Genomic DNA, 24,468 nt, shown 5'->3' with positions numbered 1-24,468 from the left:
CGCCTTCGTTCTCCAGGTGACCTCAGCCGTCATGGAAGTAGTCATTCCCAGGAATTGCAATTTATATGCGGACTTTGCTGTATACTGACCATCAGATGTATGAAGCAAGTTATTCTATCTTCCTGTGCTCGGAGCAGCTGCGTGTCTTGTATGCGCACCCATAAGTCCACGAATTCTCCAATGATCTGCGCGCTCATGTTGTGATCCACATCCCTCACCCATTTGCTGTCTGTCAATGCATCCTTGACTGTTCTATTTTTCCTTTTACTGTGCTGGAACAGGGCTGGGAAAAGAGTTGCAGGTGCGTCTCCTTGTAACCAGCGGGAGCACCAGAATGAAGCCCTCTTGCCATTTCCTAAATCAAGTCTTGTTGCGGCATTGAATAGCGCTCTGTCCTCATCATCTAGTGGTAGTTGCATCCCCCTCCACGGTCTTCCTCTGTCGTCTCAGGAATACCACAGCCAACGCAGCCGCAGCGCCCTACTGAATTTGTCGAGCTCAATGATATCCAATCCACCATTAACTGTTGGCGTGCAGGTTCGTGATTTTCAACATTTGCGCTTTTACTGTTGTCTGCTGATGCGATGTATCATGTGTCTCCATAAATAAGAGACAAAAGTGATGATATAGATAAATCTTTCCTGCTTTCAGCATACAAATTTAGTTGTTCATCGTTTTTCCTTTTTCTATGGCTTTGCTCGCTTATCTGCACAGCTGTTGTATCTGTCGGCAACAGGCAAAGAAATCAAACCGATTGACAGCATCTGACAGCTGGCAAACATGAGGCACCAAGTGCAGTTGAAAATTTTCTATGAGCAGATAATTATCAAATACAATTCTTAGTTACTACTACTTGCACGGCCTTCTTGTGTTGAACTTTGTACTAAAATCTAGCAAAAGGTGAAACTGGAGTTTTCAGAGATTGTATGTGACGGTGAAACTAACTGAAAACCTTTGCATCTACCCCCCATCCCAATAGCCTGTTCGCTTGCTCGTAAACGATCGTAAATTTCCAGCCGGGAACAGTGTTTTTCTCTCACACCAAACCAGCCAGCAGTAAATAATCCACGATACGATACGGCCTCCCGAACAGACAAGACTCTAGTTTCAGACTTCAGAGCTATGTATTGTCAGAGTCAGACAGGCTATACTGACAAGAGCCCTAAAACAGAGGAATAGAGACCTAATCAACCACAATGTGTCCCAGACTCCCAGTATGTGCATGAGACGTTGGATCTGCCAAATGTTAATGGCCCATTTTCGTTTCAAAAAAAAAAACGTTTCGTTAAATGGCCCATTTACCGCATCCGTAACAGACCAGCAAAGGAATTTTCTAATAGGTTTATGATGCAACCAAAGAATATATCCGCTCACTAGCTTGATACATACGTATCTTGAATGCTAAGAGAACAGGCTGATTGAAACCAAATTATCATTGAGTAGAGAGCATGTTAGCGCAACACAATCTTCAGAAGTTGGAGCTGGTCCACTGGGAGATCACCAGGAAAGACTCAAAAATCTATATTGGATCCCATCAAGATGGCGTGGAGTGGAGTCGCAGTGGGGGGTTCACCAGGAAAGACAATCGCTGACAATTACAATTTTCTTCTACTCATGTTATTTCAAAGGGAATGAATGTAGCAGGCTTCAGTAGCGGTGGTTGCAGAACTGCTGCTTCAGTCTGTTCTGTTCTGTTGAACCCAACTCAAGTCCAACTCGGTCTGTTGTGCCAAACATTTCATTTTTACTTCCGTTATTCTGCTCTGCGTCTGCATCCTGTGTTGCTGCTGTAGCTTACAGTTTTCTTCAGCCCCCTTCATTATTACTTGCGCTATTTAATATTTATGCAGGTATTTGTAAACATATACTATTATTAAACATGGGACTTTGGATGCATGATCATGAGTCTTCAGAGAGAAACGTCTTGTTTAGTTGGACCTCAAAGTCCAAAAAGTTGCTACAGTACCTGTCACATCGAATGTTTGCGGCCCATGCATGAAGCATTAAAGGTAGACGAAAATAAAAACTAATTGCACAGTTTGGTGGGAAATTGCGAGACGAACGTTTTGAGTATAATTAGTCCATGTTTAAACACTATTTGCCAAATAAATACGAACGTGCTACAGTAGCCCCAAAATCCAAATTCACCCAACTAAACAAGGTGAAACATAATGTGCAAAGTTGCTTCATTTCATTGTACAAGTTGCCTCAAACCGTGATAGTTCTGATTATATCCAGGTTAATTACTACAGTGTAGCTTTTGTTTGTGATTTTGTCCAGGTTAGTATACTGAGAAAATCTTTCCTCTATCAAGGGTTAACAGAGATGCTACTGAATGTTGAATACCATCTTCAGGCAATCAGGCTAATTCCATGTCTTGTCATCAAGAAAACATCTGAGAGTACCAAAGCAATGTATTGGTGCAACTCTCCGTTAACATGCCATCATGACGAGCCTGCTTACTCCTTTTCAAGCAGCATCAAAAATACCAGAAGCCCAACAGGAAGATCGCCAGAATGGTAAGAAAGCTGAACGCTTGTTGAAAGTAAGAAACCGCCAACAGATTATGACTTGAACAAAAGAAAGTTGCAGACTTGCAGTCCAACAATATCAGCCAGCACAAGCAAACACAGCCGATGAAGTTTTCAGATTTACATGCTCAGGGTCTCATTTAAGCACAAGCATGGGAATGGCTTAAGATGAAAATTAAAATCGTGCAAACTTTAGCAACAATGTCATGTCCAAATTCCCTACTCCCAGCATTGACACCCACTTACAGTTACCACAGTACACAAGGCTGAAACACCAACACTTCTGCACAGTTACTTTAGCATATATAATCATCAATCCCCATCTATGTTACATTTGCCACCGTAGTATACATTAGCACCCACATGTAAGGACAACAGGATTGTGCCAATCTTCGCCGCCTCTGTTGGCACTCAATCAACAAAATACAAAATAAATTATGAACATTCGTCACCGGGCCTTATCAGATTCAGATTTTTCCGGTTGTGCAACAAAGGTGCGCCAGAGGTACTGCCCACTTGCCATGTCCACCATAGTCCAAAATCCGGTTTTCACTGCTGATCCAACCTATAGATTCATGCAGAAAGCAGTCTTTAAGATTCTGAACCAATTGTTACTAAAGGCACAATATTGTATCTTTCAGATGTGCACACAAGGGAAACAAAGAGCTGATGGTCTAAAATTTGAACCAAGAATTAGTTTGATCATCGATCGTGCAGGGGTTCACTGTTATATGTTGCTTAACTACATATGTTTTTTCATGTGCACGATGTGGCTGTTTAAGCACTTAAGTCCAGTCAGCTCATGTTTCTATGCAGTTAATTTTGTAAACAAAATGAGATGCAAGATCCAGAAAGTTTATAGCATGATATTTTTGACGGGGCAGAGGACCGGATGCCAAATGTTTGAAGATCGTATGAGTTCGAAAGAACAGTCGGAGCGTTGGGCAAGATGCCAAATGTTTGAAGCTCTAGTCGGTTTCAAGGCTACCAAGCGTGCTAAATCAAGTGGCATACCGTTTTTCTCCCTGAATTTGTGATAACTGTACCATTATTTGTTTGTTTGCTTGTTTTAAGTTGAGAAACTGTCATCTTTACTTCTTTTGAACAAAAAAGTTGACCAAATGTATCTGTGCTAATAAGGTACTTTATGAACGGTAACAAGATGGCAGATGTTTTGGAGCTCTAGTGAGTTTCAAGGCAACCAAGCCCTGCTCAATCAAGTGGTACACCCCCCTCCCCTCCTCCCCCAGTTTGCAATTTCTCTTGTCAGTGTAAGCTATTATACATGTCCCGTAGTATAGTAGGATTGTGTTATTTTTTTAAAGGTGGGCAAATGCAACCGTGCTAACTGCTAACAAGGTACGAACTTTTATGCAAGAAAAAGAAATTGCCGGCCTCGCATATTGTATATCATTAGCATATCAGTGCTAACTGAGTGGTTCAAATAACCCTGAAATTCATCTAGAGGAGTGGTTGAAATAAGCCTGAAATTCATCTAGATTATGGCCCAAGCAGGAATTTGTGAGTGGTGGCGCAGCAGGGAAGAAGAAAAGCTAAGAATAGCGGGGGTGGAGGAGACAGGCAGACAAGCAGGCGGGTGACACGCGTTACCTTGGAATGGAGGGGCACGGGTGCCCTGGGGGAGGCCTTGCCGTCCGCGTCCGCGTCGAACTGGTCGGTGGGGTCGGCGTTGCGCCCCCGGACGAGGAAGAAGCCGGCGACGGTGGCGGAGAGGAAGATGAGGATGACCCGCAGCGGGCACATTCTCTCTTCTCCGGGGAACCAAAGAAGGGGGGAATTTCTTTTGACCTGTCCGTCCGTCCCTCCCTCCCTCCCTCCCCTTTCTTCCCTAAACTAAAATGATCCGGACCGGAAGCGGAAGAATTGTGGCACGCGGGGTAGGTGGGTCGAAAGAAAGAGAGAAAGGGAAGCGGGTGAGGCTGCAATGGGGTCCCGGCAGAGACAGGAGTGGGCGGGAGGAAGCAGCCGGAGGAGGGGGGACGGATTCGTTTGTGCTGACTGCTGATCTGCTCCTTGCGGCGAGGGAGAGGCGGAGACGAAGAAGGTGAGAGGAAGACGAACGAGTCAGAGTCTTGCGCGAGGCTGGCGGGGCACACTTGCCAGTGATTAAGGCGCGTCGAGACGCGGTGGTTGACGCCGTCTCGGGTGGGTTTCTGCAACTGATCAGCTGACTGACACTGTTTTGTTACGAGAGAAAAATTGTACATATGCTGATAAGTTCAAACGAACGAGGCGCTGAACCAAATGGGCAGTGGCCACACTGGCCAGTACAGCACAGACCGCTGAACCAAACTACTTCCATGGCCGCTGCACCCAGCAGATCACATCATTCTGCCTTGCCTTGCTCTCAGAAAAATAAAAAAGGGGCTAACATATGCCGATCCCAGCATCACCAATACAAGATGATTCCTAAATACTACTACTTGGATACTAATAAGCATTAATGCCAGCACCTCTTGTCTTCTCCCATGCATTGTGTACCAAATTTCTTCCACCTACATACAGGTTTGTTCGGATTGGAATCCCCACCCAATCCTCAAGGGTGTATGTATAAGAGCAAGCCCTTCATGGTTATGCTATCCACTACCACTTGCACAAGACGACCTACATATTATATACCTAAGTACAGCCGAACAACCACCTTCAAACAAATCAGTCAATACTCAATATAGGCACACGCCATTGCGCATTGCCAAAGGGAGCTGTGTCAGTGTTAGCGGCGACCCAAAACTCCACCTGTGCAGGACAAGTCCCCACGCCCATTTTTCATTGAATCTAGAGTTCATACGACGAGAAGCGCCAACACATCAGGTGAAAGTAAGTTTCACATGAGGCAATGCATCAGGTGCCGCGTGTTAACAGGTCAGGTGATGAGAGTGCTACTAAACAAAATGACCCCATATCTTTTTTCGCGTCAAGGAACACAGGGAGCCTTATCTCCTCGCTAAGTAACCCCCCTGCAACACTCAAAGGAGGCAAGGAAGTCCTGGCTCATACATCCTCCATTTCCTTCTACAACTAGGTTCGTCCCTGCTATGCTGTCTCTTTTTCGTTGAAAGACCACACGGAGGACTGTACATCGGGACTTGCCGAGCAAAATAAGCCTCCTCCGCCTCCAACAGGTGCGCTGGATGGCAATGAAAATTGGCCGCCACCTTCCTGGGCTCCATTCAGTATCAGCTCCTCCCTGCATACATAATAACCCCAACAAAATCGTCAGATCCAGCGTTTTCACTTTATCAACAAACGATGCCAGTATGAATGTATGTATGATGATATTACTACCAGGAAAAAAAAATGAAGTAAGATAAGATATGGATAGTTGAAATGTTTTGTCACTAAAACAGAAACCAAGCAGTGTGATGCAGACAACCACCCAAAAGGCACAACCCATGGTAAAAGTAAAAGATTTCAGGCACCCAGTGCCATCCAGACCAAATGAACTCAATTCCAAGCCAACAGCTTCCAGGGTACAAGTCGTAAACTTGAAACAAGCAAATTCAAACGGCAATAGACCAAGTCCAACGCAAAAACAATCGAATCTTGTATCTTAAAACCATAGATATGAAAATTTTAAACTTCACAAATGGGATGGCGCTGGCCCATGTGTTGAACTAGTTATGCTAAGTTTCCATCAGCTTGGAGCCTGTTGATAGGTCAAGTGCTTCTGGCCTGTAGGAAGTAGGAACCGGATGGTCTGTCATACTACTTGAGTATTCAAAAATGACTCAAATGAACCTAGTCATGCTAAGAAAACTGATAACCCAATTTCCATGTTCCCTTGAGCCAAATTTCTGTGGGTGGCAGCCCACTTGCGTAAATTGTGTGGTTGTCTCTCCTCCTAGAGACATCACCATGGGATAAGACTGAACACCCCATTGGGCCTTTGTCTTTTGATCCTCCTGGAACTCTAGTTGTATCCTAACTGGACTAAAACTTTCATCTCACATGGACTAGGCTGCCTGCTCTTGCATCACAGCACCTTTACATATGCTTTTTAAGTATGAAGGAGCCTGCCCCAACCATGCAAACAAAAAAAAAGGTAACAGTTACCACCTTTAAAAAAATCTTCATCGTATGTCTAATAAAGTAACAATTAAAACTATGCCCAATAATTAATAGCAAGGTCAAACAGGATGCAGTAACCAAACACCACTGATGAACAGCATACCAATCACCTACAGTGCAGAAGTTCAACGCTATCAAACTACATCTTTCAGAGAACATAAAACGTTGGCTCAACAGTTGCTCTCCATAAATAAAGCCATGCATTCATATGTTCAAGGGTTGTGGCCTTGCACAACCTATAGCAAATATTTAATCATCCATTTGGGACTTTTGGCACCAGCCGAGTTTCATTCAATCATTTTGGACATTTGGCGCCAGCCGAGTTTCATTCAATCTCCATCTCATATAATCACATTTCTTGGACATAAGACCATCCCAACCTTAGACATACAAATGAAACTAGAACACTCGCTATCAACCTATACGTATCTCATCAAACTGCATGCAACAGAACAGCTTACCCTGCAGCAAGTTCTGATTTTGCACCATCTAAGTCTAGCCTCTAATTATGTCTCAAAAGAAGCAGCCCACACTATTTAAAAATACAAAAAATCAATGCAACCAATGGATGATATGAACGTAGAAGACCATGATGTTGCAGGAAGCATCCTATAAAATCAAGTGTTTAGTCTGCTTATCCCCTCCAAAACATCTCGTTGTAAACACAGAACCTGGGCAGTTATCAGACGCTTGAGTACCCCTGAGTTACTGCTGGAAAGCAAATCTTGACCAGACCACTAAATCCGAATATAATACACTAAATGTTAGAGGAGCACATCATCAGGACCAGGGACAAAAACATTGGTTAATAATCTGATAATTCATGGTGACAACTACCCATCTCCTCGGTTTCTGTACCCTTCTTTCTAATCAATTTAGACCTAGCAATGAATGTGCCTCTGAACTGCCTTAAGAAAAAGGTATTCACTTAGCACATAATTTCTAGCTGGGCTGAAAGAAACCCATGGCCAACTCATTGGTCAACCGTGCCATTGTTGTAACATAATCTTGACTGACAGACACATTTAGTGTTAAGGTTCAACAATCACAAACAGTGGAACGAATCATTCAAAATGACCAGACATATTCCAAGCTAGCTTATTCATTATGGCAGTTTGTCAATTCATCATCATCCTAATTCACGAGCAGAGTAGAACAGTTAACGCCATAATAACATCAATGGACCATGATCCATGAAAGTGAGAAATATCAGATACGCACATGTCCGGTTAAGTGTTCCAAAAAGCTTTAGTCACTAGACAGAAAACAGGGGAGTGCCTAGAGACTAGCTAGGATTAGGCAGACACTCTGGGTAGAGTATGTGGCAATTAAGCAGTAAGCAGGATGGTGGTGCCTAACATCTAGGTGGACACATTTAATAGTGACTGCAAAGACCAAAATTGGTGTGACTAACTCATGAAACATATAAAAAAAATCTTGAAGCACCACTGCCCTGCCCCTGATTACACGTCTTTCTCATAAATAAGATCCACAGAGAACTCCCACCTAATGATTGGAGAATAAAGAGCACTGCTGCCTTAAATCTTTCAAAGAAGAAAGGATCATCCATACACACTCAGCATCACACACAATGGGTTCAACAATAAAGACGAGTATCAATTAAAAACTCAGCTATGCTAAATACCAAGATAATTCATTCTGCTTTTCAAAGGTTTCTAATTTCTGTACATATAAATGTCCTGGTTGAAGTAAGGAGTAATCCACAATCACACATGGAGATTTCACTCGTGTTTAACTATGTACATGCAAATTTAAGCAGATGTCATCAAATGATTATCATTAAAAAAATGTCAATAATTTGGTGCTTAAATGTATTGATACATGGAACTATACTAAGCAGTTAACTGCAAAACTCGAATGACACACACAATAGCATGAAACTAGCGTTGTCAACATCTGGGGAAAGGACAACAACTATTCAATAATGAGTTACTATACCAGATTTCTAGCTCAAGTGCAAATTATATGATGTTCAGTGGTCAAGAAAGCCTTTGTTGCAGCAAATTTTCTAAAAAGAAAAGAGGGATAGGAAACTACTTACTTGGGCCAAGAAGGACCAGGTGGTCCAAAGGGGTGTTCATGTGCTGATTTGTTTGGAGACCCAAAAACCAAGTCATTGCGTAATTTCCCTGGTATTTCATGTGGAAGGAACAGGCTTGGTGTATCAGGTGGCAATTGCTGGAAAGGTGCTTTCTGCAGCCATGGATCACTGTCATTCAAACCAGTACCCAGGGGGCCTTTTGTTCCACCATTGAAAAGATTGCCACTATAGTTTAATTGATTTGTCTGTCGAGGCCACTGACTCTGAGGGCCTTGGAGACCTAAACTTTCATGAACCAATGGTGTGCTCCACATTTGCCATGTGCCTTGCTCACTGCTAGCCTCAGGCTGAATAGGACCACCAGGCCTTTTTGCAACTAATAAGTGCAGGGGCTTGATAGGCTTTTCTTCAACCATACGAGATCTAGAGAGAGGAGACTCAATTGGTGAAGGCCTCCCATGTGATTTCTTGGCGACATAACTCGAGATGAATACACAATCCAAGTCTGGAGGGAAGTTATCTAAAGACTCTGAAACTGGCCCAAGCAATGCGATTGCATCTGGATCATAGCATGGGTCCTCAAACTGTTCTGAATCTTCAAATACCACAGATTCTGCATCATCATAGAAAGGCATATGTCCAGCAGGAAAATGAGGTAGTGGCTTATTGGGAGGTGCTCCATTAAGCGGTGGAAAACCTGGAAATTGCATGGACTGTTTTGAATTTGGCTTGCTGTCCAGAGGAGGATACTGAGATAGAAATGTATGAGCATTGCTTATTTGCACTCCATTTGGTTCTGGCTTCCGGTTCATATCACGAGCTGAAGTTGTAGCATCAGGACAAGGGGAGACTGATGCTGAACGACTAAACAGCTGGTGCCATGACTTTTTAAAGCTGGTAGGGGCTGGCTGCACATTTGGACTAACCTGCATAGAGCAAAATACAAAAAGTGGAAGATTTAAGATGGAAATTCAGGTAAAAACAGCTAATGCAACTGGTTCTAACAACAAGATTTGACACTGAAGTAGTAATGCCCTTGTTACTCACAGGTCGATTAAAATTCGTCCATGAATTTCTGGTTTCCCCAGCTGAAGCAGATTTGGCTGCAGCTTGCATGGCTGCATGCTCGACATCTCTTTTGGCTGCATTACCCTGGTCAGTTGCAGGAACTACGGGTCTGCTAACCTTGTTAACTTGAGGGACAGGGGCCTGAGCACTTCTGCCAAAGAAGGAACCACCGCCAAACCCTCTTGAAGAAGATAAGAAACCACCTGTCATACGGCCGAAGTACTTCGCTCTGCTCTCCACTGTCTTATTACTATGATTGTTAGCTTCAAAGTAATGAGGCTTGTAACCCTCACGTCTGTCAGAGTCAATCTTTCTGTCGAAGGCTCTTTTCCTGTCACCTTCTCTGCCCAATCGCCTATCAATATCCTCACAATCTGAGTTACTCTTGCTTGAACCCTTGTCCTCTTTCTTCCTCCTCTCCTGGCGCCGCCTCTCTGCCTCCCTCCTAGCATCCTTCTCCCCAACAGGGGTAACGCTTTTGGACCGCTCCTCGGCCTCAGCTTTCTCATCCCTCAGCCTCCTGCGTTCCTCCACCAGCTTTGCCATCTCTTCCCGCTGCTTCCTTTCTTCCTCCTCCAGCATTTCCCTCTCCAGCCTCGCTAGCCTCTTCTCCTCTGCCTTCCTCCTCGCCTTCTCGACCCTGCTCTCCTCAGCTTTTCCCCCATTCTCCCCTCCCTTTGCCAACCTCTTACCATCTGGGCCCAAGCCCTCACCGTCCCCTGACGATGTAAATCTGAATATCTTCCTCAAGGGACACCTCACTGTTGCTGTGAAAAATGACAACAGCAGGTGCCATGAGAAACCCCAGAAGGAGGTACTGGCGCCGGCCGAGCAGCGCAGGTCGAGCCAGTCTCCGCAATCCTGAGCGCAAGGCCACCTGGAGGGGGCCTTCCCGGCCGAAATAAGGTCGAGCACGGGGCGCTTGGAGACGTGGCCGCAGTAGGAGCACATGAACTTGCCGCCGCCGGGGTTCTGGTCCCTGTAGGGGTTGCTGCAGTTGCGGCAGCGGCGGGTGGCGGTCTTGCGGAGCTTGTGGAGCTCGAGGGCTTGGGCGCGTCGCTCCTCGCGGAGGCGCGCGGAGCGGCGGGCGCGCCAGAGGGAGAGCCGCGGGAGGAGGATCTCGTACCAGAAGAGGGTGAGGAGGAGCACGGAGACGCAGGCGAGGCGCGGGGAGGTGACCTCGAAGCGGTAGGCGGCCGGGAGGAGCAGCTGGGTGGCGGCCCAGATGGCGATGAGCGGGACGACGAGCCACGGGAGCATGGTGGCGACGCGCCGCGACCAGCGCTGCACGGCGCAGAGCATACACATTGGGTTATCCGGCCGCCTCCGCTGCGCAAGCCCGCTGCTGGATCGCCAGCGCCGTCGGAGCCTTGAAGGGCGAGTGGGTCGGTGGGTTGCTTGCTCGGCGGGTAATGCTGCGATTCGATTTGGGGGAAGGGGAGGGAAAGCCTCGAATGGGGGAGCGGAATCGAAGCGGGCAGTCCCTTTTTTTGCGGCGATGCGAGATGCGGCAGCTAGGAGGAGAGCGTGGGGAGAATGGATTCGAGAACGGGGAGCTGGAGGTGGGCGATGGCCATGGCGAAAACCCTAGCTTTTTCCAATCCCTTTCTTCCCTCTCCTTCTCGGTCGGCGACGGAAGGGAGACGAAGCAGCAAGCCGTGACCGTGAGAAAACCAGGTAAAGCCACCACGCCATTTCTTTCTAATTTCTTTTCTTTTTTCCTTCCTTCCGGGAAAAGCCTTTATCTTCTTAATTAATTGTTAAGCAGTTTGAGATTAAAGCTACAGTTATAGAATTTTAGCTTTGACATTAAAGTGACTGAAAACGATAAACATGACTACTACTTAGCATGAATGGTAGCTTAACTTTACCGGGCTTAAGCGTTTGTACCCTTATTTTAAAGTGCATTTATATCCTCGTTTTTTTTTACTCTGTGATTCTACCCCTACAATTTCTAAATGAAGGAGGACATTACCCCTGGCCTATGAAAATCCCTCTAACGGTGTTAACTTTTAGACAAAAGGATAACTTTATCCATGCGTTTTTACCCCTGTTTTATTATGTTATTTGTGTTTTACCCCTATTTTCAAACAGTAAGTTGATATTTTTTATACAGAATTTTCAGAAAGATTCGACAACATTTCGGCTGACAATCCACATAAACACAATTTAATATCACATAACTAGTACATATAAACCAGATCCATATAACATGTCATCAAAGTACCATAATAGAAGCCAACATATAGGTCCAAATGACATATCAAATACTAACATATAAGTCTAAATGACATGTCAAATAAAAGTAGAAGCTACTAGTGAGTTCTCTAGGCAATTAGTAGTGAGCTACATATCAAGCATCGAAACCTAATAAAATAGCAAGCCTCTAAGAAATTGCTCCTCTTCTCCTTTCTTCCTCTTCCCCTTCCTATAGCACTTACACTTTATATGAAAAAAGAGAAGAATTATATTAGTAAAGTTAATAAAATATATAGTAAAGAGAAGCACTTGCACTTGCAGGGTCTTAAGATTGATTTCATCCCATGACATAAATAGCAGTGACTACAGATGCAAATGAGCCTTCTGAAGTGTTCAGGGCTGACATTTTGGCCACTTTGTGTATAAGTATCAAGGACAGAAGCCCACATAGCATGTTCCAAAAAAAAAAAAGAAGCCCACATAACATAACTACTTAAAGCTGTCCCTTGAACTCACTATCCACTAATCATCCACACAAGAGCTAGCTAGCAGAAGTTCAACAATTTTTTTTATTCATTGATTATCATAGAACTTCAACAATTAGTAAAGCTATACTCCCTTCATACTCAAAAATAAAGTCGTTTTAGTCAAGGCTTGGGTCAAACATTGGGAATATAAATCATGAATAACTTTTAAGTTGTTGAGTTTGGAAATGTGAAAACTATATGTATAGATTTGTCTTGAAAAATGCTTTCACAAAAATTTACATATATCACTTTTTGATAAATATCTTTATAAAAATAAGTAGTCAAAGTTATGCTTTGGAGACCGTATCGCTGTCCAAAACAACTTCATTTTTAAGTATAGAGGGAGTACAAGTTTTAAAGACTTATCTTGCCTTTAATTTCTTGCATACTAGAAAAGCGCGCGGCCTTGCCGTGCAGTGCCCGTATTCTGTCTAAGTATTATAGTTGATATAAAATTTATTTCACGTATGGAGTAATAATAAGATGTACACTTTTTTTAAGGAACGAGGTAAGACAAATCCTTGGCTTCGTTATTTTCGCTTAGGTGTCCTGGTTTGCAATAAAACGTACGTGGAAAGATTATAGGTGGAAATTATGTGTAATAATATGGAGCGACCTTAGTAGATATGTTAGTATATACAAAATTTTATTGTTTGTATTTAAATTACCTGTGTAGCCCTACAACAATGGATGTCATTGATATGTATTGTGTTAGTCATATAAGCAATTTTTATATAAAGTATAGAATTTGCAAAAAAAAATTGAATTTTTGTAAATGGGCAACAACGTTCTAGACGTGGTTATTCAAGAGTACAAGCACATGCATGGATTTGAACCGGTGGCAATAAACCTTTGGTTGATTTGGTTTCTCAAATATTATTGTACAGATGCCAAATTGAGATTTACGGGCCGTTCGGCTGGTGCAAAAATTGCACTGTTCATGACTGAAAGTTACTGTTCATGGCTGATTTTCTCTCACAAATTTCTTCAGATTCCTCCAAGCGAACAGGGCCTTAGAGCATGAGTATGTGAAAGTAAATGATAAATTACTTCAATATGTCAAATGGATATAGATGGAGAAACTAAATCGTTAATGTTGAATATTTGAAGCTCCACTAATGCGTAAGATATTATATATCTATTGCATAGATCTAGTTATGAGAAACAAAACAGAACTTGTTTTTTTATTTTATGAATTTTCTATGGTTTTATATAGATTTTATAACTTTTAACTGATTTAAACATAAAAGAAAAAGGAAAACCTAATAGGACAAACGCTTTGCACTTAGGCCCCTGTACATTTCCTTATTCTCAATATGCTCTGATGTACTGTCAACAACTGTTTATATAACTCAGGAGATTTTGCATTTGGAACACTGGAAAAGCTTCTATTCTCCTTTCCTTACCCACGAGTGCTCAGCAGAGTGCGGACGCCGGCGTCGATCCGGCCAGGGACGGACTCGGTGGCGGCGCCTGGGCAGCTGGCTAGCTATGCAGGGCCCTCGCGGTCCCGGGGCCAGCCGTGGCTCGGCGGGAGGTGGCAGGGGCCTGCTGACCGCGCGAACAGGCCTGGCGGTAGCGGCGCTGCTCAGTCACGACTGCGGCACGGCCACCGGGGATGGCCGGGAACCGTGACCGCAGGGCCGGCGGCGCCCGCACCCCGCTCGCGCTGGGGCGGCTGGCTACCCACCCGTCCCGACCACGTTACTGGGGCTCGATCTAGGGCGTCCACGTGCCTGATCCAACAGCCAAGAAATGGCGAGCGACATGGGCACGCTTACTGGCTCGCTTTTGGTGCGTGAATCATAGGTAGAGATGAGACACACTTTTCGACATATAATATGTGGCCCAAGGATTGACTATATATATGGTCTTCAATATCTTGTACCACTAACCTCTTAAAACAGCTCATACAATGAGTTCAAGTGACTGCTGAAATTCCGAGAAATAAGCATGCAAACAAGCATCTATTAGTAATTTATAATTTAGTATATTATTCATCCTCAGCTGTCATGCACTGTCCGAGCCTAGTTGTGCATAGGTAGGTTCAAGAAAGCATGATCACCTCCGGCTCTACACCCTGAGATCGACCGACAGCCCCATGCATATAAGCTCGGAGAGCTTTGTGAAGCACACCAGAGTGAACTGATGAGCTCTCCATTAATTAATTACGTTGTAAACAAAAAAGCTCCAATGGAAACCGTTGCATGCAAACCTGCCAGGAAAGAAGTCACGGAGAACAATGGATGATCTCATTACCATGAGGCTTAGATTGGCGCAATATCTTCTTGGTGACCCAAAGTGATGAATCCATGCATCCTCGTCGAACAAACTCTTTAAAGTCAACATCCGTGTCATCAATCAATCAGCAGGAACCTGGCAAGAAAATAAGTTATGGAAAAACAACCACAAGGGCCTCCTTCGTCCTAATGAGAGAATGAGACTCACCTTCACCAAAGAATTTTTGAAACCAAGATCAACCTTGGCGCCAGAAAAGACTTAGGCCCCGTTCGCTGGTCTGAACTTTGGCTGAAACTGGCTGAAAAACACTGTTCCGGCTGAATTGTTGTGAGAGAAAAACACTGTTCCGGCTGAAAAAATAAGTCGAACAAGCCAAATTTAAGACAAGCGAACGGGGCCTTAACCTTCAGTTTAAAGTGCAAAATTAAAGGGCAACAATGGGCCAATCAATGGAAGCACAAATTAAATGAAGAAATAGAAACCGCATGACTGAGTGCATTTATCCTGTCCAAGAGCCCGCTGTACAAGACCTAGCTAGATCCAGACATCTCACACGCATCCGAAATTCTTGCAATAAACCAGAGATCTTGCCTACGCGATCAAATCACCATGTATTAGGAATTCTAAGAAACATCAACAAACAGACAAAAAAAAGTTGCGGTACCCTCTTCTAAATCCGGGAGTACGTATGGGTTCTCTCCTGTCCCTTCCCTTTTGGTCTAAGAGGGAAGGGTGGGGACGCAACACTCTTGCATGCATCATACATGATGCATGATACACGTACTTCCTAATTTCTGATGACGTGCATGTACCCACGACGCACTATTTCTGATGAACTTGAACTATATGTATGAATCACCTATATGCGAAGACATATATATAACGTGACTCCAATATATTTATCTAAAACTTCATAACTAATTTATTTCACATAAGGAAAAATATGGAACCAATACCAAATTTCTCCAAAAATATAATGTGTATTATATTGGTGCTAGAATTAGAGTTATTTGGATCTTATTTGTACTTGCTCCAAGTGTTTTATTGCTCATAGTCCAGCCCACTATTAAATCCTGAAGGAAAATTTGTAGAGAGCATATTGAGTTTCGCTGTAGACATGTCCCCCATGACATTAGGAGTGCGGCTGATGAGCGGCTCGGTTGTCTGAGCACCTACATTTGTTCATGCCATCATCATGCTGCCTGCCCCAAGCCATTTGGCTCAGATCATGGACTGGTCATGCGCTTTGGACATTTGGAGTTATAGATCATTTACGAGCTAGCTATTGGAGAGTGACCGTATGAGAGAAGAGTACTCTAATACACATCTTCCTGAGTCAATTTTTCACTTTTATTGTTGCTATTAAATTCTATTCAGTCATTTTGAATGATCAATCATGCATCATATGTGTATGCTACACCAATGAAATGAGAATGAGAGTGCTATAAATATCAAAGACTGCACCTATATCTAAGCATGGTCAATAGGTGTAGCCTGCAACAATTTTGTGGGATATTGGAGATGAACAAACATGGTGTAGGATGGTGTACCTGCCGGTGGAGTGTGGCCTGGCGCTCCCTCCGGAGACTATCTCGATTTGTTTCGGTGCGCCGTGCTTCCTCTTCCTCTATTCTCCTCTGTCGCCGCCCTCTGTTTTGTACAGTTTCAATCCGCCAAGTAACGCTTCTCTCCGGCGCTGATAACCATTGTCGTGTCGTCGCTCTTAGCTCTGGTAGTTAGGTGACTGCCGGTGTGCAGGACGTCGGTATGCCCCCTCCCCCTCTGCGAAATGGCAGCTACCATCCTTCGCCCTCTCGCGCCGACGCGCGGCGGCGCGGCGACGTCGCGTCGCGGCCCCGCAGCAGCGGCGTTCCCTTTTTGGTCATGATATGAATGTTTGCATACCTGATATTAAACACCAGACCGGATTTGTTAATTTGCTTTCCCTTTTTTTCCATGCCCTCCATTTTATTAGTTTCTTTTTGGTGCTGTTCATACGAGGCTGTGAGCTGCGATTGATTTGTTCATGTACACCAGTGTGCTTCAAAGATGCTTACCTTTCGCATTTCCATTTCAATTCTCCATTATTCAGTGTTTAAAACATACTTTAGGCACTTTTGATACCAAAGGATGAGTCAGCAAGCACCAGACTATTTATCGACCCATGGACAAACAGCATCACGGTCCCAAATACCACAGCGTGAGGCACTTAGGCGTCATTGTGTGATGCTACCTGACAGTGTGCCGACCTCCAGTAATGCCACCTCTTCTCATGGTATTCGTATTCCTTTTGCCAGCTATGCATCTACGACATGCGAAACATGTTTACCTACATTGTATTCTACAGTTATTCAGCTACACTGATGCATGCTTATCCTTTTTGCCAGCGTCCCCAACACCGGAGCCATCTGTTACTTCTAGAACGGGTCGCAATCGTAGAGCAGATGGCATTCTCCGCAATGATGGTTAGCCGCAAACATGTGTGCCTACATCCAGCTCCTTGCTTACTTCGTATATTGCCAACAAAATGTATTCATGTGTATGTTCTTTGCAATGTCCATCCTTCCAGATCACCGACAACCAGCTGCCACTGAAGAATCATGTACTGTTCAGATGCCATCCTCTTCAAGACCTGGCCGCCGTCGGATTACTTCTCAGTGCTTCAATCGACACAAATGTGAGACTCTTCTTCCAAAATATTTTATTTCCCAATTTAGTTACGCGGCATGTGGAAATTCCTTCTCTTATGGCTTCGAGGGACGATGGCCCTTTCATATAATGGCTTCCACAAACAGTTTAACTCAAACAATGCTACATTTCCTTACATTAGCAGGCTAGATCCGTTGCATTCTCACGTGTTACGTCTCCAAGAGGCCTACAGGTCCTCATTGAAAATAATCCTCCTGGATACGAACACAACACACATAACGTTGTGTAGACAGAAATTTTTGAGGAGATATGCAGTTGATGTACTCAGTTTCCTCCAAGGTCTATTACCGCCCTCAGTTTTCTTTAACATCAACCGCCTCTAATTTTTTATTCTCTAATGCAAATCTTACCGTTTCAGGTCTAATTTATAGTGTCTGCTACCCTCATGTAAGAACTGCATAGGTTCTGAGCCATCTCTGCACTAAACCTTTTGCTATGATCCGTGGTACTGAACGGCATCCTGCTTAGAAGGTAACAATTTCTCCCCTCAGATTGGCCAGATGTTCTCACTATACCTATGAATATGTAATCCCTAAGGTAACTCTTTCTGTTTCGGGTTTGATGCATGCTGTACAGAGCCCCTCTGTTCCTGTGTTCCATGCTGTATAATACACACCAGCAGCTAACAATGTCCTTGCCATGCCAACATCTTGAAAATCTACCTATACCTGATCTCTTATTGAGTTCTCTGTGTATGTCTCCAGACCTGACAGAACTGGACCCATTTTCAGGTACCAAAGAAATACCCTACAATACAATGTCCAAGATGCCACCGTAAACAGAACACTGAACATACCATTCACAAGAAAGTGGGGCAAAATCGATTACGGCTGCAACAAGCCTTCAGGCTCAATGACGTGAGTACATATATATCCCAACCTGACTCTGCCTGTCATACGGTTCTATTGCCAAAAGTATGTCCTTAATTTTTTTTAAACTGATTGTTTTCCAATTGCCTTTTCACATAACCACATATGTTGTCAATCCAAACATTCCTCGTATTGGCACATGACCATCTCGACATTTTAGTGCATGTGTATTTATATTTATTTATTCACCATGCCTATACTCACTTCACTATTTCTGACACGCGTACCTATACTCATTTCATGTTCTCAGTCCAAAAAAAGAAAAAAACATCATTGTGCACCAAGACTATCCCAAAGAAACACTGGTGCGTTCCCTTGCTACAGACTGCAACGTATCAAAGGCTCATAAAATGGTAACATTTCATACAAGTTTCTCAGCTCTGGGTGAAGTGATCGCTGAATTTAATCACTAATATATTTGTTTCTATGCGTTGTAGATTTCTTAAATTGGAGACTTCAGCATGAAATTGATAGTGTGCAGAAAGTGAGCCATCCTGTCGATATAATCCTTCCAGATATTAGTCTACCAATCAGAAAGACACCGAAGATTCCCTTGTAGTTCTAGGATAGGATGCTGATTTTTCACTAATTATTATTTCTCATCTACCTATTTAGCTATGTTTGTATAGCAAAATTCTTCATTTTTTCTAATCAATGTCTGCAATGCCCACCTGCAGAGAACCATAATCTCAGTACATTTTGCAGATCAATACGTGAGTCACAACTCATTGGCTGGCACCGCACTCCCTCGAAGGTCTGGCCTCACCGCTCTTCTCCACGGAACCATCTATCTTCATAGTTGGCATATGCAAGATCAGCATCTCCTCAACATCAGCAGCTGCCATCGAAGCACGAGAACTTCTTACTTTCATAGTCCTATTCTCCCTGTATAAATATGCCATCATTTTAATCTGTTCATACATGCTATGTTATATTTGGATCATAGCTGGCTGGTACATGTATGCCACTGCACCTAAGTCTGTTGGACATGGTGTGTTCTGTCGCGCGGGGTTATAAGGTAATATTAATATATATTTGTCGGGTAAGCGGGAGCAGGTGACATTGTTGCTACGTCTGTGTCACTGACACTGGGTCCAGCATAGCGCTCACGGCCCACTTGTCTGCGTTTGGTGCCTCTGGTTTCGTCGTCTCCGGCTCTCCGCCCGTTTCCCCCCTTCTCCATTTCCATGGCAGGCTGCAGGCAGGGTGTTTGAACACACACACACTCCACTCTCCTCAGCTATAAGTAGGTCACCTGGCTGTGCTTCCAGCAATCCATCTATCCATCCCATCATTGCAATCAAGCACGCCTCCACCAAATCCAAAGACACAGATAGCTAGCAGACCGTTTCGAGGAAAGATCGTCCATCGAATCGAAGATCGAGGGAAGAAGAGAGATGGAGAGGATGAGCTCGTCGGTGCAGTCCTGGGTGGAGGAACACAAGCTCTCAACCATCGGTGAGTCGTGACTCGTCCTCCTCCACTTAATTACTGACACTGAAGTTCCGAACCCCGTCGATCGCATTCCAATCCCCTCCCCTTTTGGATTTTTCCTCTGTTTTTTCGATCCCCTTCCCCTCTCAGTTCAGTTCGGAATTTCAGATCAGATCAGATCGTGCGGTCAAATCAAAGCTACCTTAGATTCATCATTCACAGATACGCTGTTGTGCTGTGCGTACAGGAGCCGTGTGGGCGACGGCGGTGGGCGCGTCGGTGGCGTACAGCCGGCGTCGGGCGACGAGCCTGCGCCTCATCCACGCCAGGATGCACGCGCAGGCGCTCACGCTCGCCGTCCTCGGCGGAGCCGCGCTCGTGCACTACTACGGCAACTCCCGCAGCAGCAAGAAGAGGCAGCAGGAGGACCTGGACTACGGCTTCTACTCCCAGCTGCCGCCGGCCACCGACGCCGACGGCAACGAGAACGAGCTCTGGAGCTGGTAGTATCAGTAACTTTCACTTCACCTGCATTGGGACAAGAAACGGCAACGACGATGCAGCGCTCTTTGATTTCCATGGCTATCCGACTGCTGTTTATTGCCTTCGATTCTTCTCCTGTACTACTAGTAGTAACTGGCTTGTACCATTTCATCTATGAAAAAAGTCTACTTAATCCCCCACCTTTTATACATGGTCTACTTCACCCCCTAACTATAAAACCGTCTGTTTTACCCTCTGAACTTTCCAAAACCGTCTATTTTACCTCCCGGACGGTTTTCAGCGACGGTTTGCTACAGTAATAACGGGTTTCTATGGTAGCGTCGGGTAACCCCACTTTCATGCAAAAATTTTTACTGTAGCCTTAGATTAATTAGAAAATCTAATTTTGTCTGTAATTAATTGGAATAATTCATAGCTGCAGCTTCTATGGTTCAATTGTGGTGAAATTTTTTTGGTACGCTAATTATTGTATGCTTGAACTATAGTAAAAAATTCGTACTCATTGGACTATGTATAACTTAGTTATAGATAAATTCTAATTAATTACAGAAAAAATGGATTTTCCAATTAATCTAAAGCTACAAAAAAAATTGTACTAAAGCATACCGTATTATATATTCACTGTGTAGATCTACTCATGTGGAGTCCAATAAAATTAGATTTTTTATGATTTTTCAAAAATTCACCGAAAATAAAAAAAGGAAATTCAAAACCACCGCCACTGTAGCAACCCGATGCCACTGTAGCAACCTCGCTGTTACTGTAGCAAACTATGCTGAAAACCACGGGGGGTAAAATAGACGGTTTTGGAAAGTTCAGGGGGTAAAACAGACGGTTTCATAGTTGGGGTGAAGTAGACTATGTATGAAAGGTGGGGGTTTAATTAGACTTTTTCCTTTCATCTATTGATGATTGAATGGTCACGATGATAACAATAATTATGTTTTGTTTTCTTGAAAAAAAAATATGGTGAATGTGATGCGGCTGTCTGTGCTGTGTGTGACTACCTGCCTTTGAGTTAGAGCAAGGCTAATAATACAGCCGACTGCTGGGTGTATGAATCCTTACAGCCTACTTCTCGGCCCATCCATATAGCAGTTACATTTTCACTGATAATACATGGTCCACTTACCTCTCACAGGGTTTCTTGGTTCTTATGTCCAACCGGCTTTAAGCTTACAGCACACTTCTGCTCTCGCTTCTTCCCTCTCTCCTCCACCTCAGCATTTAGCCTTATTGCAACCCCTTATTATACTTGCTCTTACGGTAATTAATTATTGGAAGAGCTTGAGGCATGCTTTTCCACTTCCTTCTATTCTTTTTTTACAACACTTCTTTTTTTGGTTGCGAGCCAATCTTCAAACTGTTACGGAGAAGTCGTTTACCGATTAGCTGCTTGAACGTGGAAATATTTCAGCATATCTGCTCTTAGGTTAGTACGAGAACTCAACTCTACTCGGTTCTTTTAGGGGGCTCAGCATCCATGGCCAGCTGAAGTCAAGCGGGAAAACGCACAAAGAGAGGTGGCTAGTGACTCATGCCTTGGCCGAGGGAACGAAGCTCTTTCCCAATCTTGAGCTAGAATCCCAGACATTAGTTGATTTAGCCGTGGAGTAGCTTAGGATCTTAAAGGTATGCAATGGATTGAACCCTATCGATGGGATGGGGCATTTCAACTTATAAAAAGCATGGATCACCTTCTACTATACCTAGCTAAGGTGCCACAATGGGAGCATACCAAGGATAATCCAGAGATACATCCTACCAATACCGAGAGCACAAAGATCATGCTATGAAAACAGGTCTAGTTAATGCCCACACAAGTAAGGAAAATACAATTGGATGCTTTATCCCTCCATACTGGGTAATGATTGGTATGGAGGAAGACTCTCGGGGAAGACAGGGTTTCTCTGTGTAGAAGTATTATCAGAAATTCAAAGAGATAGGGAATGAGTGGGCGAGGAAGATGATTGATATGGGAAGATTGGTCTTTTACTAATGGAGCATCTCCGCCCTAACCTTGAAGTTGAACATCCGGGGATATAAAAATATTAAACTAGTGATTAAAAAGAATGGCAAGTCAGCGGTTATGTGTTGACTTCTGAAACTTGAATCTTGCCACTCCAAAGGACGAGTATCCAATGGCGATAGCTGACCTACTGGTAGATTCGGCTACTTGTAACTCTGCACTAAGCCTCTTGGATTGGATGCCCACTCAGGATATAACCAGGTGCCAATCGCCGAAGAAGATATTAACAAGACTGCATTTAGATGCCCTGGTCCTGTTGGTGCCTATGAGAGGAGAGTAATGCGGTCTCAAGAACGCAGGAGCCACATACCGGAGGACTCAGAATAGCATATTCCAGGGTATGGTGGGCCGAGAATTGGAGGTGTACATTGATGATATTGTTATTATGGCTCAATCCAAGGAACAACATCTCCTTCATCTGAGGAAAGCATTCAAGAGAATGAGGCAGTATAAGTTTCAAATTCATCCTTTGAAATGCGCCTTTGGTGTCTCGGCTGGGAAGGAATTAGAATTTCATTCATTTTGACAAAAGAACTTGCTTAACATACTCCAACTTTCTAAACTCATGCTTTCAATGGAAAGACTTCCTTCCCTCTTGCTTCCTTGCCCCTAACCTTTTCATATAGCCCGCCCCTAGGACTGACTACACATCTCATGGAAGATTTTGTTGTTTGTTGTCTTCCACATTTTCAACAAATGAGCAGTTGCCACGTAACATGATACACCACAACAAAAAAACAGCACATGTACGTGAAAAAGCCCTAGTTTGGTTTTGATAATTGATGAAGCCTCATGTGTACTAATCATTGCTCTAAGTGAATATGAGATAGGATTGGTACACACTAAGTGATGGAGCTAGATGATTGCCATGGTGATGGTGATGGCCAAATGAGATGATCAAGTGCTCCAACTTGGAAAAGAAGAAAGAGAAAAAACAAAATGGGCTCAAGGCAAAGGTATAAAATCTAAGGCCATTTTGTTTTACCGGTCAAGACGCAATAGAGTGTGTGATCGGGTTTAGGATAGATAACCGTACTATAAAGAGGGGAAATCTTTAATTATAATGGTTATCTAGTTCCACTAAGTGTGAGTCTCATTCGCATATGCATTGCGCTTAGTGACGTGGTGAGATGCATGAGAAAAGCCCGTGAAAATTCTTTGTGAAAAACTATCTCAAGTTCTAAAATTAGTTTGGTGACTTTGGGAAGAGATAGCACTTGTTTTGGGCTTGTTGTGAAGTCTGGACAAGAATTTCTAGCTCAACTCGGTTGTTATTCCTGGCAGGGGCTCTCTGTTTGGTTGGCGTATTTAACTGGAATTTTAGTTGGCCTGAGCTGGAATTTTCAGTGCGGGAGGCCAACGGTCAGGAAGAGCATCCGTCCTGGAATTTCTAGGCCGCGTCGGTTGGAATTTCCAGTGCGGGAGTCCTCCGCACCAACGGTCGAGAGGAGCATCCACCCTGGAATTTCCAAGCCATCGCCTAGAATTTCCAGGTCAAGAGAGGGGCTCTTGCATGCAACGGTCGGGAGGCTAGCTGATGAGGGGATAAGGCTGGGCCTCCCCCTCCCTTTCTTCTTCCTCCAACCATTCCCCATTCTTGCAAGAACCCTAAGAAGAAAAAGCTCTCTCCTCTCCTCTCTCTCACTCCCAATGATTTGTGCTCCAATCAAGTGAGAGATCGAACTCTAGTGTTGATCTTGAGAGCTTCAAGAGCACCCCCTCCCTCTCCTCTCCTCCAAAGCTTGGTGCTCATTTAAGAGAGGATTTTGGGGAAACTCTAGTGTGTGCATTTGAGGTTGCATATTTGGTGGCACTAGGTGGTGATTGCTATTGTGGATTTCTTGTTACTCTTGGTGATTGCTGTCACCTAGACAGCTAGTGATTGGTGAGGGGATTTGGTGAGGGAATTTGGTGATTGTGTCCGCCCCCAATCAATGATTGAATTTGTGAGGGGTTCTTGACCTTTTCCCCGGCGGAGATCCAAAAGGTACTCTATTAGATTACGCGTAGCTTGTGGATCCCCATCGTGTGTTGGTTGTGCGACACCCAATTGCGGGTTAAGCATGTGATGCCTATTAGCACGTGAACCTCAAAGTGGATGAATTGCTATAACGGGGACTAGCTTGCCGGTAAGCAAGTGAACCTCGAAAGAAAAATATTGTGTCATCTTGTCTCTGAGAAATTCATTGGACTTCATTGATATATT

General features: G+C 44.0%; 3 protein-coding genes across 4 annotated transcripts; 1 reads left to right on the top strand and 2 right to left on the bottom strand.

Annotated features, from left to right (window-relative positions):
- Window positions 1-2,623: 2,623 nt before the first annotated feature.
- On the bottom strand, window positions 2,624-4,613 carry LOC136481300 (uncharacterized). Its single transcript, XM_066478662.1, has 2 exons — window positions 4,143-4,613; window positions 2,624-3,096 (listed from the first exon to the last, which is right to left on the bottom strand). The coding sequence occupies exons 1-2, from the start codon at window positions 4,293-4,295 to the stop codon at window positions 2,980-2,982; spliced, it is 270 nt and encodes an 89-aa protein (XP_066334759.1). The 5' UTR covers window positions 4,296-4,613; the 3' UTR covers window positions 2,624-2,979.
- Window positions 4,614-4,927: 314 nt separating this feature from the next.
- On the bottom strand, window positions 4,928-11,419 carry LOC136483366 (stress response protein nst1-like). 2 transcript variants are annotated; one of them, XM_066480394.1, is made up of 3 exons: window positions 9,730-11,419; window positions 8,683-9,608; window positions 4,928-5,739 (listed from the first exon to the last, which is right to left on the bottom strand). In XM_066480394.1, the coding sequence occupies exons 1-3, from the start codon at window positions 11,056-11,058 to the stop codon at window positions 5,586-5,588; spliced, it is 2,409 nt and encodes an 802-aa protein (XP_066336491.1). In that variant the 5' UTR covers window positions 11,059-11,419; the 3' UTR covers window positions 4,928-5,585. The 2 variants fall into 2 exon arrangements, with proteins under 2 accessions (XP_066336491.1, XP_066336492.1); XM_066480395.1 differs by lacking the exon at window positions 4,928-5,739 and adding an exon at window positions 5,754-6,565.
- An 8,186-nt stretch (window positions 11,420-19,605) lies between these two features.
- Window positions 19,606-20,312, top strand: LOC136481299 (uncharacterized). Its single transcript, XM_066478660.1, has 2 exons — window positions 19,606-19,753; window positions 19,977-20,312. Exons 1-2 carry the CDS (start codon window positions 19,693-19,695, stop codon window positions 20,234-20,236), a joined length of 321 nt encoding a protein of 106 aa, XP_066334757.1. The 5' UTR covers window positions 19,606-19,692; the 3' UTR covers window positions 20,237-20,312.
- Window positions 20,313-24,468: the final 4,156 nt, after the last annotated feature.

Source organism: Miscanthus floridulus, chromosome 9, assembly GCF_019320115.1.
Source record: "Miscanthus floridulus cultivar M001 chromosome 9, ASM1932011v1, whole genome shotgun sequence".
NCBI classification, from domain to species: domain Eukaryota; kingdom Viridiplantae; phylum Streptophyta; class Magnoliopsida; order Poales; family Poaceae; genus Miscanthus; species Miscanthus floridulus.
Note: the sequence above shows the minus strand (reverse complement) of the source record. Positions and strands in the feature narration are given on the sequence as shown.

Coding starts and splice junctions, on each gene's coding strand:
- LOC136483366 (XM_066480394.1), bottom strand. CDS start 11,058: ATGTGTATGCTCTGCGCCGTGCAGCGCTGGTCGCGGCGCGTCGCCACC. Junction 9,609..9,729: donor GGACGAATTTTAATCGACCT/GTGAGTAACAAG, acceptor TGCTCTATGCAG/GTTAGTCCAAATGTGCAGCC. Junction 5,740..8,682: donor CCTGGTCCTTCTTGGCCCAA/GTAAGTAGTTTC, acceptor TTATGTATGCAG/GGAGGAGCTGATACTGAATG.
- LOC136481300 (XM_066478662.1), bottom strand. CDS start 4,295: ATGTGCCCGCTGCGGGTCATCCTCATCTTCCTCTCCGCCACCGTCGCC. Junction 3,097..4,142: donor CCGTGCCCCTCCATTCCAAG/GTAACGCGTGTC, acceptor ATGAATCTATAG/GTTGGATCAGCAGTGAAAAC.
- LOC136481299 (XM_066478660.1), top strand. CDS start 19,693: ATGGAGAGGATGAGCTCGTCGGTGCAGTCCTGGGTGGAGGAACACAAG. Junction 19,754..19,976: donor ACACAAGCTCTCAACCATCG/GTGAGTCGTGAC, acceptor CTGTGCGTACAG/GAGCCGTGTGGGCGACGGCG.